The 14,017-nt window shown below is 41.8% G+C and overlaps 1 protein-coding gene across 7 annotated transcripts in view; it reads left to right on the forward strand.

The window, feature by feature from the left end:
• EHF (ETS homologous factor) overlaps positions 1-14,017 on the forward strand; it is an 87,989-nt gene that overhangs the window by 39,653 nt on the left and 34,319 nt on the right. For 4 of the 7 annotated variants that reach the window (XM_019975641.2, XM_019975639.2, XM_019975640.2 and 1 more), the window contains one exon: positions 102-4,228. The exons of the other annotated variants lie outside the window; for them this stretch is intronic. In XM_019975641.2, the coding sequence (XP_019831200.1) occupies positions 102-201 (100 nt within the window). In that variant the 3' untranslated portion in view covers positions 202-4,228. Of the gene's footprint in view, positions 1-101; positions 4,229-14,017 lie in introns of those variants that run through there. 7 annotated transcript variants of the gene reach the window in all.

Below are 14,017 nucleotides of genomic sequence, written 5' to 3' on the forward strand. Positions count from 1 at the left end.
TAGGAGTTTCACGTCTCCGAACATGATAAGACCACGTGACCATTTGTTCCCGCAGCCATCTTAATTAGACCAGGCCCCTTACGCAATGTCTTTTGTTACAGATATTACTACAAAAGAGAAATTCTGGAACGTGTGGATGGACGAAGACTGGTATATAAATTTGGCAAGAATGCACGTGGATGGAGGGAAAATGAAAACTGAAGCTGCTGACACCTTTGAACATAAAGCTAAATAACCCCCGAAATGACAACCAACCATGAAGTTCCCGGACGTAAATATTTCAAAGACTACTTGTTTTCTGATATTTATGTACCACGAGGGGGAAAAAATACATCTACTTCTAACAGGAAGAAGGAACATGACAGTTGATAAAATGATTTTGTTACTTTTGAAGTATGTCCTATATGGGGAACAAACGTACACAGTTTTCTGTGAAATATGACGCTGTGTCTGGTTGTAATTTTTGACTCTATTGTGAACTTTTTTTCTGCTGCAAGAAGGACAGAGTCTTGTGCTTCTTGTTAAGAGAAAGAAAAATAATCAGAGGGCATTAAATGTTTTTATATGCAAAATGATTTAGGAAAAGGTGACGTGTCCTCCACACGTAAGCATTCATGTGGCCTCCTCAAGTGAGGTGGATGTGGTCGCCAGGATGAACTTCAGGGTCTCAGATTGATGGGATGAACCAGAAGGATGCATGGGATGTTTACCTTGACCTTCAGGCGTGAGCGAGTGGAGACTGAGGACTTCCACAGTCCAGGGTGGACTGTAATCACTGCATAATCACATAACTCTCCTGTTTAAATCAGAGAAGAATAATGGTGCAAGGGGCTTTATACTCATTCAGGAATGATTTACCTGGGGTGAAGTCTATCTTCCCTCCTCCTTCTCGACTCATTGGTGAAAAACTTCAATTGCCACCTCTGCTTACTTTTGGTTATTTAAGAGAAGGTGTGGCCTTGGTTATTTTTATATTAATTGCTTAAAAAATAAGTGGGAAAAGGAGATGATGAGTTTTCTCTTGTATTCCCATTGTCTGTGGTTTCAAAATTGGCACAACTGACATTTTTTGGCTGAATTCTTCTTCGTTGTGTATTATTTTGGCTGTAGTGTGTGTTTTGAGATGTTTAGCATATCTATGACCTATACCTTCTGTATGCCAATAGCACTGTGGTCATCAAAGTTGCGACAACCAAAAATGTCTCTAGACATTGCCAAATGTCCCGCAGGTTGGTTAGGTGGGAGGATTGCCCTTGACTGAGAACCACTGGTTTAGCCAGTCAAGATGAAGATGGTGATTTACTCTCAGAACAACAACAACAAAAATCCCTGGAGTGAAGACTTTAAAGTCAACTTATTTTTCATTTTTAAAATGTTGTGACAGTGAATTTAAATCGCTAGAGGGACTTCTTTTCAGAACCCCAGATGAAAGCTAGAATCAGATAACTTAAACAAGAGCTAACAATACAACACATTTTCAGTAGAATGACAAAACAGAGAAAAAATAATATTGTGGAAGGGAACACAGAGGAGAGAGAGGGAGACCGACAGAGAGAGGTTAGTGCCAGGGAGACACATTCGCAGATATTGCTTCTTATAATCTTTCCTCTTTGGGATAACCTTCCTGTTGCATTTTAACTCATTCCAAAGTGAATGCTGTCTTGCCTAGATTTGGATCTAGAGGAATGTTAAAACAAACAAAAAAAGACTTCCTTAGAAATAAAGGAAGAAGAAAGAAAGGATGGAAGAGGAAAACGGAGGATGGAAAGGAAGGAAGATGGAAGAGAAAGAAAGATGGAAGAGAAAAACAGAAAACTCAGTTCAGGAGCTGTGGCCAGGAAGGAGTTAGAGACTTTCCTCAGTATCTGTACTTTGACAATGCTGAGTAGCACCTCTGGAGGTGACCAAGTCATGCAGAAAGAAAAACAACTCAGTTGTACCTTCAGAAGGTCATTCATCTCACTAAGCTGTGTTCCAAGGTCACTGGCCATCATGACTCTCATTAGAAGGACGATGAGCAGCACAAATCTGAGACATTCCCACAAGAAAGACAAACCTTGCTCTCCAAGCAAGGCTATAGAACTGAGGCTTTCCCAGCAGTTGACCATACTTTCCACAGAAGAGATTAAACTTCCAGATATTTGAATTAATGTAAACATGTGAATGTTTGCATGTCTGTGTGTAGTTATTAAGAGACATCTGCTAATTTGCTCTCTGCTGTCCTCTGGCTTGGCCTATTCATCATCTAAGCTGCCTGGATCATTCTCTGAGCTCTCCCTTCCTCAAAACTGTAAGTTTCTCCTGTTCCTCCAAATTGGTCTTGGCTGTTTCTTCACCCTCTCTGTTGAAGAGCAACCCCTGCTAGGTAGTAAGTCTGGGATGTACTGACTGGAACACTGCAGATAATTAGCAGATTGTGTTATTTGTTGAAAGTGACGGTTTCTTGGCACCTGGTTCCTACTTAAATAGGTTGGCGTATTAAGTTCTCAGCATATATCTCTATTGTCTTGGCTTGAGTTTGATGCATTTTCTATGTGCTATTCGTGACTTGGAGAACTCAAGGTAATTGAGCCATGCCAACCTGGGGTGTGAACAGAATCTTTCCCACCCCAGTGTTGCAAGGGAGAGCAAAATCTCAGCAACAAGCCAGCCCCCTTCTTTTGGCAACTCACAGCTTCTCACTTGAGAAGCCCCCTTCTTTTGGCAACTCACAGCTTCTCACTTGAGAAGCTCTCATCTGAGCCAACACTCCTAAGATCACTACACATGGCCTCCTTAAACCCCTCTTACACTAAAGGCTTGGGCTCTTATTTTATTTTTGCATGGGAACCTGAGGAAGGAAATGTATTGCTAAGACTTTACTAGATTCAGATCATCTGGGGCCTCTAGATAATTGACTTGATGAAACGAGCAAAGCCCTGACCCCCAGCAACGTGCCTACAACTTCTGGAAGTTGCTTTCTGAGCAGCACAGACCAGGGCAGTGAGTTTTTCTTTGAAATGTGCTTGTTCTTTTTCAAACTCTTCTCTCGCTAGACTGTAAGCTCTGTGAGGGCAGGGATGATATCTTAGCAATACTGTTTTTTCAATACCTACATGAGATAGGTCCTTAGTAACTATATGATGAGGTAATGAATAAATGTCTTCTGGAAGACTCCTTGGATTGGGAGCCCATATCCATAATTGTGATATAAATTGTTTCTTTACTGGACAAAGAGCACAACAGCCAAAACTTCAAGGACTTACTATCTGTCAGATGAACATTTTACTGTGAGGTTCTTTACTTTGCCTTCCTACCTGTGCTGAAATAAAACCAAAACAGGTTATTTGGTTCTGCAAATCAGCCTATGTTGTGTGAGAATTCTGTCACCTCACTGGGAACTGTGAGAATTACCCGGTATATGAGAAGCCAGTCATGAACCTTGAACCTGTCTTAAACGATGAAGATCATGAATGTTTATATGATGTAAATTTCTATTTAAGTGTAAAGCAGTTCTAAGTTTTAGTATTTTGGGGTTGGTTTGTATTTTTTTTTCTTTTTGAAAAATATTGAGGGATCTTTTGATAAGGTTAGTCATGCATGTTAGATTTTAGTTTTCAAGTGTGTTGTTTTTCAAATGTATAAAATATAGGAGAAGTTAAAATAGTAAGAGAAAAAGGCAGTTATATTATTCTTCTATAGTTAAAAAAAAAAGTTTGTTGAGTGCCTACCTGTGTGCACAGCATGGAATCATCTTCGGGAGGAGTTTATCTAACTATATGGGGTGTAAGAGAAACTCCAGAGGAGCCCATGGAATGGCTACTTCCTGTGTGAAAGAAAGTACGTGAGCTGAATTAGCCTCAGCATTGCTTCTCAGGATTCCATTTCTGGAATAAGAGAGAGAACATTGAATAAAAACGTGTTGAGACTGGGTGTCGCAAACCACTGAAATGTGTAAGCCTTCATGAGTTTAGCTTAATTGGGATTAATCTTTCTGTAACTGTCTACCTATTTCTTGCTTTTCTTCCCATCTGGCTTCTGGGTTGACATTTTTTGGGGAAGCAACCCTACTGCCGCTATTTTTTTTAACAATCAGAAACCTTGCCCTTGAAACTGCATTAAATTAAAACTGAGTATTTCTGTTTTATGAAAGAATTATTTTTTTCAAAATACAGGTTTTTTTTTTTTTGTTTGTTTGTTTGATGGGTCCCAGAAAACACTAATAAAAATTACAGAGACCAGCCTGTAACCGTGTGTTTGATGCTTCAACAAGCCATCCAAAACCAGGCTTAGAGGAATGCACTTAGTCTGTAGCAACACAACGTAGGCAGTTTCTGCATGTGTTTACTCAATAATCATCTACTGAGCATCTACTCCTACGGGCCGGGCATTGTCCTAGGCGCTGAATTACGGCAGAGAATGAAAGAGACAAAAAAATTCTGCTCTCGTGACATTTATGTTCTATTGGATGGAAACAGACAAGAAACAAGATATTGATAAACACAACATGGAGTATCAGAAGTGTAGTCAAGAGATGTAGAGCAAGGAGTGGAGTAGAGTGTGCTGGAGTATGGGGGGGTGCTTGCAACTTTTGGCAGGGTTAGGAAAGATGGAAGGAAAGGAACCGTGGAGATAGCTGGGGCTGGCGGGGGTGGGGGAAGGGGATGGCACCCTATTGGAGGCACCTCAAATGCAAAGTTCCTGAGGTTCTTGACACCTGTTCCTGAGATATCCAAAGAAAAGGAGGGTAGTCTGTTTGCAAGATAGACTCAGCAATAGTAGGAAATAATGTTAGAGCTTGGAGGCCATGCTGAAGGCTCTAGTTTGAGTGAGATGGGGAGCCAGAGAGGAATGCCGTGCTCCATTGCTGGTTTGAAAGGGTCCTTCTAGCTGTTCTGTTAAGAATAAATTGCAGGAAGCCATTCAATGCTGAGTGTACATTCTTGGTGAAGGATGAACAAAGGGAGGCGGGAAAGACCACTGTCACATCCAGCTTTCCAATACCACACTTAAAAATATTTCCAGGCAGGACATGCATTCTACCAGTTCATAGCATATTTCTCCTGGGGGTGCGGAGTCTGCAGTCCTTCAGTCACTTAAGTTCATAAGTCACAATGAAAATAACTTGGGGAAGAAGCAGTTGATCCCAGGAACTGGGATGTGTTCTTTGTATACATGATTGCATTTAATCTACATGCAATCTACATTGCATTTAATCTACTTGGCCCGCTTTATATAATTTCCATTTTTTTCCTGTTATATATAAATATTATCTTCAATTTTCAACTGAAGGAAATGAAGGTCAGAAAGGTTAAGTGGCTTTATTAAGGTCACATAGTTAGTAGTAATTGGTAGAACTGGTATTGTTCACTCAGCTCTCTTTTTCCAAAAGTCCACGTTCTTTTTTTTTTTTGGCTGTACCAGGCAACTTGCAGGATCTTAGCTCCCTGACCAGGGACGTAACAGGGGCTGTGGCAGTGACAGCACCGAGTCCTTACCACTGGGCCACCAGGGCATTCCCCCAAAGTCCATACTCATAACCCTAACATTTCTCTAGTGTGTCAGAACACTAATGTCTTGTCTTACACACACACACACACACACACACACAGAGTTTCATGGTTAAAGACATTGAGGAAATAGTACTGAGTCAAATGATGTATTACAGAGTTATTTATTGTGGGATTTTCCAGAGCCTTTGTGTTATGACGTGCATTGTGAATCTGTAAGAGAGGTAAAAAAGTGTTCCCAATTCTCCAAGCTTATTTGACAATGGAACTTTTTCATCAAAGAAGACTTCACGAAATCAGCACCCTTTGGAACACTATTAGGGAAATGATGATCTTTTGAGATTACCTCTCTGAGCTACAAGAAGCAGTATGTTCATTTTCAGGCCAAATTAGTATGCTGATAATATTCAAGCACATCAAACTCGGCCCACTTTATATAAATTCCATTTTTCTCCAAGGAAGAGAAATTCCCTCATTGCCTTGGGAGTTATTTGCACTGACACATTTCTCAGTAATCATGAAGATCTTGCAGAGTGTATCCTCTTTGGGAAACAGGAACTCTCCTGAATTTTAATCTTTAGAAATATCTGTCTGTCCAAAACTATAGGTGCTACCCACATGTGGTGATTAACATTTAAGTTAGTTAAAATTATGTAAATGAAAATGTAGCTTGTTAATTGCACTACCATATGTGTAGTCACATATGGTTAAAGGTTTCTCTATTGGATAAACAGATATAGAACATTTCTATAATCAAAGAAAGTCCCAATGGACAGCACTGCTCTAGAATCTGACTTGGGAGGATGGGGTAAGGGTGGAAAGGGGAAAGGGTAGTGAGCAAAAATAATCAACAGTGAAATAAGATCCACTAAGCCTTAGAAACCAGAGGTGACCCTGAATTCTAGAGAACAAAAAATTAATAAAGATCCAAAGCAAATATCTCTGTGCTTGCTGGAATGGTGACAGTTATCTACGAGTGCAAACAAGTTCCATGCTGTCAGTGGAGTCTTGGAGTGGGAGGAATTGAGTATGCTTATCTCCAAGTCCCACAAATATTTTATAGTTCAGTTCAGTTCAGTTCAGTCACTCAGTTGTGTCTGACTCTTTGTGACCCCATGAACCGTAGCACGCTAGGCCTCCCTGTCCAACACCAACTCCCGGAGTTCACTCAAACCCACGTCCATCAAGTTGGCGATGCCATACAACCATCTCATCCTCTGTTGTCCCCTTCTGCTCCTGCCCTCAATCTTTCCCAACATCAGGGGCTTTTCAAATGAGTCAGCTCTTTGCATGAGGTGACAAAGTATTGGAGTTTCAGCTTCAACATCAGTCCTTCCAATGAACACCCAGGACTGATCTCCTTTAGGATGAACTGGTTGGATCTCCTTGCAGTCCAAGGGACTCTCAAGAGTCTTCTCCAACACCACAGTTCAAAAGCATCAATTCTTTGGTGCTCAGCTTTCTTTATAGTCCAAATCTCACATCCATACATGACCACTGGAAAAACCATAGCCTTGACTATACGGACCTTTGTTGACAAAGTAATGTCTCTGCTTTTTAATATGCTGTCTAGGTTGGCCATAACTTTCCTTCAAAGGAGAAAGCGTCTTTTAATTTCATGGCTGCAATCACCATCTGCAGTGATTTTGGAGCCCAGAGAAATAAAGTCAGCCACTGTTTCCCCATCTATAATGTGAATGTTCCAAGAATGTGGCTCTCTGGTTGAAAATTTTGGTAGTGAGGAGATATCACTGAAATGGGAAGGGAAATGAAACGTCCAAAATAGGAATAGCTGATACTGCCACTGTCAGCTATAAATGCCATGAATACCATTTTCTTCCTACTTTTCAAGACCAACTTCTTGAGTGAGTAGTTGACCAATGGTGGTGGTGGTTTAGTCACTCAGTTGTGACCCCACGCACTGTAGCCCGCCAGGCTCTTCTGTCCGTAGGATTTCCCAGGCAAGAATACTGGAGTGGGTTGCCATTTCCTTCTCCAGGAGATCTTCCTGATCCAGGGATTGAACCTGTGTTTCTTGCCTTAGCAGGTGGATTCTTAACTGTTGAGCCGCTAGGGAAGCCCAGTTGACCTATAGACTCTATCTCCTTATGTGTCAATTCTCTTCTGTTAACCCATAATCTGGCCCCTGTTCAAGTCACTGAAAATGCCCCCTGAAGGTCATAGTCAAACTCATCTATACCTCTGGGACTTGGTTTCAGTTGTTCCCTTCACCTAAAATACACTTTTGACGGCCTTGTGGTTGGTAGATTCCTAAAGCCACCTTTGTTAATCACTTGAGCTTTAGGTCCTCACCCACCTTCTCCATGACTTGCTATTGTACTATCCTTATTTTATCTTCTTTTTAGAACTATCACTGCTTGAAATTATATTTTTAGGACATTAGGTTACTCTTACAGTATTTATATTCCCTGCTAGAATGGAAGCTTCAAGAGAGCAGGTATCTTGTCCACCACATTCACCAACATATTCCTAGCGTTAGGATGTGCCTAACATATGTATCTGGCTCAATGAATATTTGTTGAATAAATGAAGGACTTTTTTTGTTTTCGAATTCCAAGACCTTTCTTTTGACTTCATGGTTTTTGATATTGTGGACCTCCCTCTCTACTTTGGAAAAGATGCATTTCCTTTGCTGCAACAGTTTTCTTCTCTTGCTTTCCTCATTCTTCAGTTCTTACCCTTCCCATCCTTCTAACGACATGTGTTCCCCAAGATAAGATCCTTAGCCCTTACCCTCGTCTCTTTACATTCTCACCCTCAAAGCTTAAGCTCTTGAAAGCTCAGTTTAGAGACTTTGTGATGATATGAGGGATGAACAGGCTATTTTCTTTCTGGTCCTGGCTTCAACTCTAACTGGCTGGAGACTGTGGTCATGTCATTTAACTTCTCCATTTTTTAGTTTCTTACTCTCCTAAATGGAAATACACACTTAATTCACAGCAGTGCTGTGGGAATGGAGTGGACAGAGTCTAATATTTATGGAGGGTTTATACAGATGGGCACTGTGCTAAACACTTTGCATTTGTTTATTTATTTGTTTCTTTAAATCTTTGCCCATGAGATAGGTTCACTGTTATTTCCATCTCATAGTTGAGGAAACTGAGGCTTAGAGAGGCAAAGAATCTTACCTGACTTCACCCTGCCGGTGTGTGGCAGAGCTGAGATTTGAACCTCTGCCTGAGTGGTAAAGAACCCACCTGCTAATGCAGGCAGATGTAAGAGATGCCAGTTTGATCCCTGGGTCAGAAAGATGCCCTGGAGTAGGAAATGGCAATCCACTCCAGTTTTCTTGCCTGGAGAATCCCATGGACAGAAGAAGCTGGCATGCTGCAGTTCATAGGGTCATGAAGAGTGGGACGCAGCTGAAGCCACCCAGCATGCATGCACACACTGGCTGAGTCCAGAGTTGGTGTCTCAATCTGATGCTCTATTGCCTCTCTTGGAGAGTGCTGTGAAAAGAATTAACCACTAAGAAATGTAAACGAATTATTACTAAATTTGTGACGACTCTAAGATAGGTATTTAAGGTCTTTAGTCTGGGAACCCAATGATCTCTAACCAACACGGTTGTTTTCAAGCCATTTTACCTTGTGTTAAAGTCATACTTGATCATTCCTAGCCAGAGATGATGATTCAAAGAGTATTCAGTGTCTGATCTGCCTTAAGATCTCAGTCCCAGAGATGCTTGGAGCTGGAAGATCATTTGGTTCAAACTGCCATCAGAAACCCCGGAGGAGGAAATGGCAACCCACTGCAGCACTCTTGCCTAGAAAACCCCATGGAAAAAGGAGCCTGGCAGGCTACAGTCCATGGGGTTGCAAAGTATTGGACATGACAGAGCAACTGAGCATGCGAGCACACACACCATAATACAAGTGCAGAGAACTTAATATACAGACCCAAGGTGGTCACCCAGCCTCAACTAAGAGCAGAAGCCAGTTTCCCAATTTTTCTGTTCACGAATCTTTTCATGCAAATGTGAGCTTTCCTGATTGTGGATTCCACCATCCTCCGCAACATGGAGATATCCTTTACAAAGTTTTTTCTCCTGACCTCCATGGTAATGCCATGTGACCTTCTTATGCTGACCCTTTGAATCTTACACTGGTTCTTCAACATCACCTCCCCTCTGGGTCCCAGACAGGCTCAGTAGGATAAATTGCACATCTTGGATGTCAGTAGAAGAGCAGACGTGGAACCAAAGGAACAAAGTCAGAGCTGCTAAAATGTGATGAATGCAGAGATCCCTAGCACTGGGAAGGAAGGAATATAAGAGATTATGAAATCTGGTAAAAATTCCATTAATCACCAGCTCTCTGACTTCACATCTTGGCATCACTGTGTGTGTGTGTGTGCGTGTGTGCTGAGGCACGTGTGGGCACGTATATGAGCCTACCCTCCTCTCTCTCACTCTCTGTATTGCTTTCAGAGTCCCTGTTTCTTTCCCATACCTTCCCTTCCTCTTGCTCACCAATCCCTTTCAGACTCCTTCCCTCTCCAAACCTGTCTTTCCAGGTTGCTGAAAGACGGGGAACTGACAAGACGACAGTTCCAGTCCAGGGCCCAGAATGGTGCCATGTCTCTGAAAGCCTCAGTGGTGACAATAACAAATGGTATTTACCCAAGAGTTATTAACACATCAACTGTTCTCCCCTTGACTATTTAGTCTTGTCATTCAGCACTAATGGACTTTTCCAATGGCAAACAGAGAGACAAAAAGGAAAGCAAACAGTGGATTCACACTTGATAGAGCCGGTGATCCCTGCTGAAGCTGTGAAAACAGAGGCGATCTCTTCATTTTGACCTGAGGACACGCCTCACCTGAGTGGGGAGGGAGACACAGGATTCCGGGCTTGTGATGGACTCTCCACTGAGGTGTCCTGTGAGAGGGAAAACAAGAAGTAAAGAACGTGGTGGCTATGTGGTACTGGGGGAAAAGGGCTTCCCACAGTCAACAATTTTCAGCTCCATATGGATCTCCATGGCATCCCGGGTGCCATGCACTGCACTAGAGGCTGCCACAGTCTTGCTGCTTAAGACACAGTACAAGGCAAGGTCAAATGACTGGTCCAAGTTCACACAGCAGGTTAGTGTATGAGCCCCTTGACTTCCTGTTATTACACCACTGTTCTGCATCCACCATTGATGTTCCTTCTTTCTTGAGAAAGGAGATACCTTTAAGTCACTGAGACTGGAAAACAGGCTAGTAGAATAAAAAGTACAGGCTTCTGAATGGGAATAATCCAAGTTCCAAATCTCATACCTTCACTGGCCAGCTGGGTGACCTCGGTGACCAATGACTTAAGCTCTAAACCTCCGCTTCCTCATGAACAAGCAGGTGTTCTAAGCTGGTGCTTATAATTTCTGGGGGAGACAGCCAATTAACCAGCGTATTACATGGCAAAGCAATCCATAATAGGGACTTGCAGGAAGATGGGACCTGGGTTCCAGGCATGGCTAACTGGCCATGGGCCTTTAGGCAAGTTTCTTAAATGCTCTTGCTTTGGTTTCTTCATTTGTAAGTCAACAGGTTGAACTAGATCATGTCTGAGGTTGTCCCAAATAGAAAGTTTCAAGAATTTATGAAATTAAGTTTGAATGTAATCTGAAATATATTTAAGTATTTATGATTCTGCCCTGGGAAGCATTGGTGAACTAAGGTAAACGTGAAATTATCTCTGATGGTTTTGTAAGGCTGTGGAAGTGAGGGGAGTCGAGACAAAAGCTGCAGAGCCTGGATCCTTGGACACATGTGGTCAACTCCAGGGAAAGCTGCCCTTCAGGATCTAAGAACCATATCTCCATCTGGGAAAGCAGCTCCTGGGAATATGACTCAAGGGTAACAGTGAGGGCTGATATTTATGGAGTGCTTACTCTGATAGGGAGCGTACCATACACTTTACTTATATGATCTCATTTAACTCTATGAAGTAGGTAAATAGCATTGTTACCATCTTTCCCTTGGGAGGAGGAAGTGGAGACTTAGTATGATTAAACAGTTTGCCCGGATAGCAGAATTGGAACTTGAACACAGCTCCCAAGCAATGACATTTCTATTGCATGAACCCTTAAGCTGCTAGAGGAAGAATGTCCTGAAATTTAAACAGCTGAGCAAAGTCCCTTCTTTTGTTGAGTAGGCTTTCTTAGAAACAGGAAGTCAAATTTTGCCAAAAATGCAAAAATAAACAGCTTCCTGGGGCATTGAGTGTAATTTGAAACTCAAAACTCATGATAGATATCATCTTTTCTTGAGGTTAGTTGGTCCCTGTAATGCTAACGATAGAAAATTCTGAAAGAGATGGGAATACCAGACCACCTGACCTGCCTCTTGAGAAACCTATATGCAGGTCAGGAAGCAACAGTTAGAACTGGATATGGAACAACAGACTGGTTCCAAATTGGGAAAGGAGTACGTCAAGGCTGTATATTGTCACCCTGCTTATTTAACTTATATGCAGAGTACATCATGAGAAATGCTGGGCTGGATGAAGCACAAGCTGGAATCAAGATTGCCGGGAGAAATATCAATAACCTCATATATGCAGAAGACACCACCCTTATGGCAGAAAGCAAAGAGGAACTAAAGAGCCTCTTGATGGTGAAAGAGGAGAGTGAAAAAGCTGACTTAAAACTCAACATCCAGAAAACTAAAATCATGGCATCCGGTCCCATCACTTCATGGCAATTAAATGGGGAAAAAATGGAAATAGTAACAGACTTTACTTTCTTGGGCTCCAAAATCACTACAGATGGTGACTGCAACCATGAAATTGTTGCTTGCTCCTTGGAAGAAAAGCTATAACAAACCTAGACAGCATAAAAAGCAAAGACATTACTTTGTCAACAAAGGTCTGTCTAGTCAAGGCTATGGTTTTTCCAGTGGTCATGTATGGATGTGAGAGTTGGACTATAAAGAAAGCTGAGTGCCAAAGAATTGATGCTTTTGAACTGTGATGTTGGAGAAGACTCTTGAGAGTCCCTTGGAGGGCAAGGAGATCCAACCAGTTCATCCTAAAGGAGATCAGTCCTGGGTGTTCATTGGAAGGACTGATGTTGAAGCCCAACCTCCAATATTTTGGCCGCCTGATGCAAAGAGCTGACTCATTTGAAAAGCCCCTGATACTGGAAAAGATTGAGGGCAGGAGGAGAAGGGGATGACAGAGGATGAGATGGTTAGATGGAATCACTGACTCAATGAACATGAGTTTGGGTAAACTCTAGGAGTTGGTGATGGACAGGGAGGCCTGGCGTGCTGCGGTTCATGGGGTTGCAAAGAGTCGGACACGACTGAACGACTGAACTGAACTGAACTCAATGCTAATGGTGGAACCACAGATTGGACTTCCAGGGAGCTGCTACAGCAGGAATGCATTGCATGTCTACAAATAGCATCGGTCTCAGAGAGTATATATATAACGTGCGAGTGCTGCAGAGTAAGGGATATGGATGATGGAGAAGAAAGAAATAATTTCTGGTCCTGACAGTCAGCAAAGTCTTCACACAACAGTGGAATTTAAACTATATCTGATCACTATTTGAAAAAAGAAGTATGGAAAAACATGAAGAAAAAAAAATCCTACCACTCCAAATAATCATGTACACATTTGGTGGATGTCATTCCAGGCTTCTAGACTAATAAAAAGATAGATGAATTAAGGGCTGGGACTTGGGAGGTTGGAGGATTTTGGTGAAAGCATGATTTCACACTGTGAAACCTTACATATAAATTTTATTAATGGACGAGCTATTCAGTAAAAAAAAAAAAAAAGGATAGGTTATATAGATGGAATTATTTTATATTATTTTTATAATTTTAGTTATTTTTTGGCTACACCAAGACAAATACTGAAAGGAATTCTTCGGGGACAAAAAAATTATTTCAGTCTTGAAAGAGCTGAAAAGTCTAGTCCTTTGCTCTGTCTCTGGGAACACAAAACTCCCTGCTTTTAAGTAGTTTGGAGCCCAAAGATAATCCAGGTAATGTCTGCACATTGCATAGAGTGAGCACTCAATAAATACAATGAAGGGTTGCATGGTCACTATATTTTATCTAAAATATTTGCCTTTCTGGTCTCACTGGACGAAGAATAGTAGAAAAATGTGTTTGTTCTGGTACATAAAGTCTTGGAATTCTACCATATCTAAGTTGGGAGGGTGATGGACGGTTCACTGCTTTGGTGTTTTTCCTGCTCTGACAAGAACCAGAGGAGGGATTCCCAGGATTCAGGACGTCAAGCTGCTGCATTGTCAGCATTCGCCACACTGGGACGACTTTGGAAATTTCGCCTCTGTGTGTGTGTGGTTGTGCATACACTGCACTGTAAGATCTTCCGGGGCAGACGCTAGTCGTACCCCTTGTTCCATCTTGGTACCACACAGTTCTGGGCACGTGGCAAACGTTGAATGAAGGCAAGGATGTGGATTTTAAACATATTATTTATGTATTTATTTGGCTGCCCTGGGTCTTAGTGGTGGCACACTGGGTCTTCGACCTTCATTGAGGCATG

Source organism: Bos indicus, chromosome 15 (genome assembly GCF_029378745.1).
Source record: "Bos indicus isolate NIAB-ARS_2022 breed Sahiwal x Tharparkar chromosome 15, NIAB-ARS_B.indTharparkar_mat_pri_1.0, whole genome shotgun sequence".
Taxonomy (NCBI): domain Eukaryota; kingdom Metazoa; phylum Chordata; class Mammalia; order Artiodactyla; family Bovidae; genus Bos; species Bos indicus.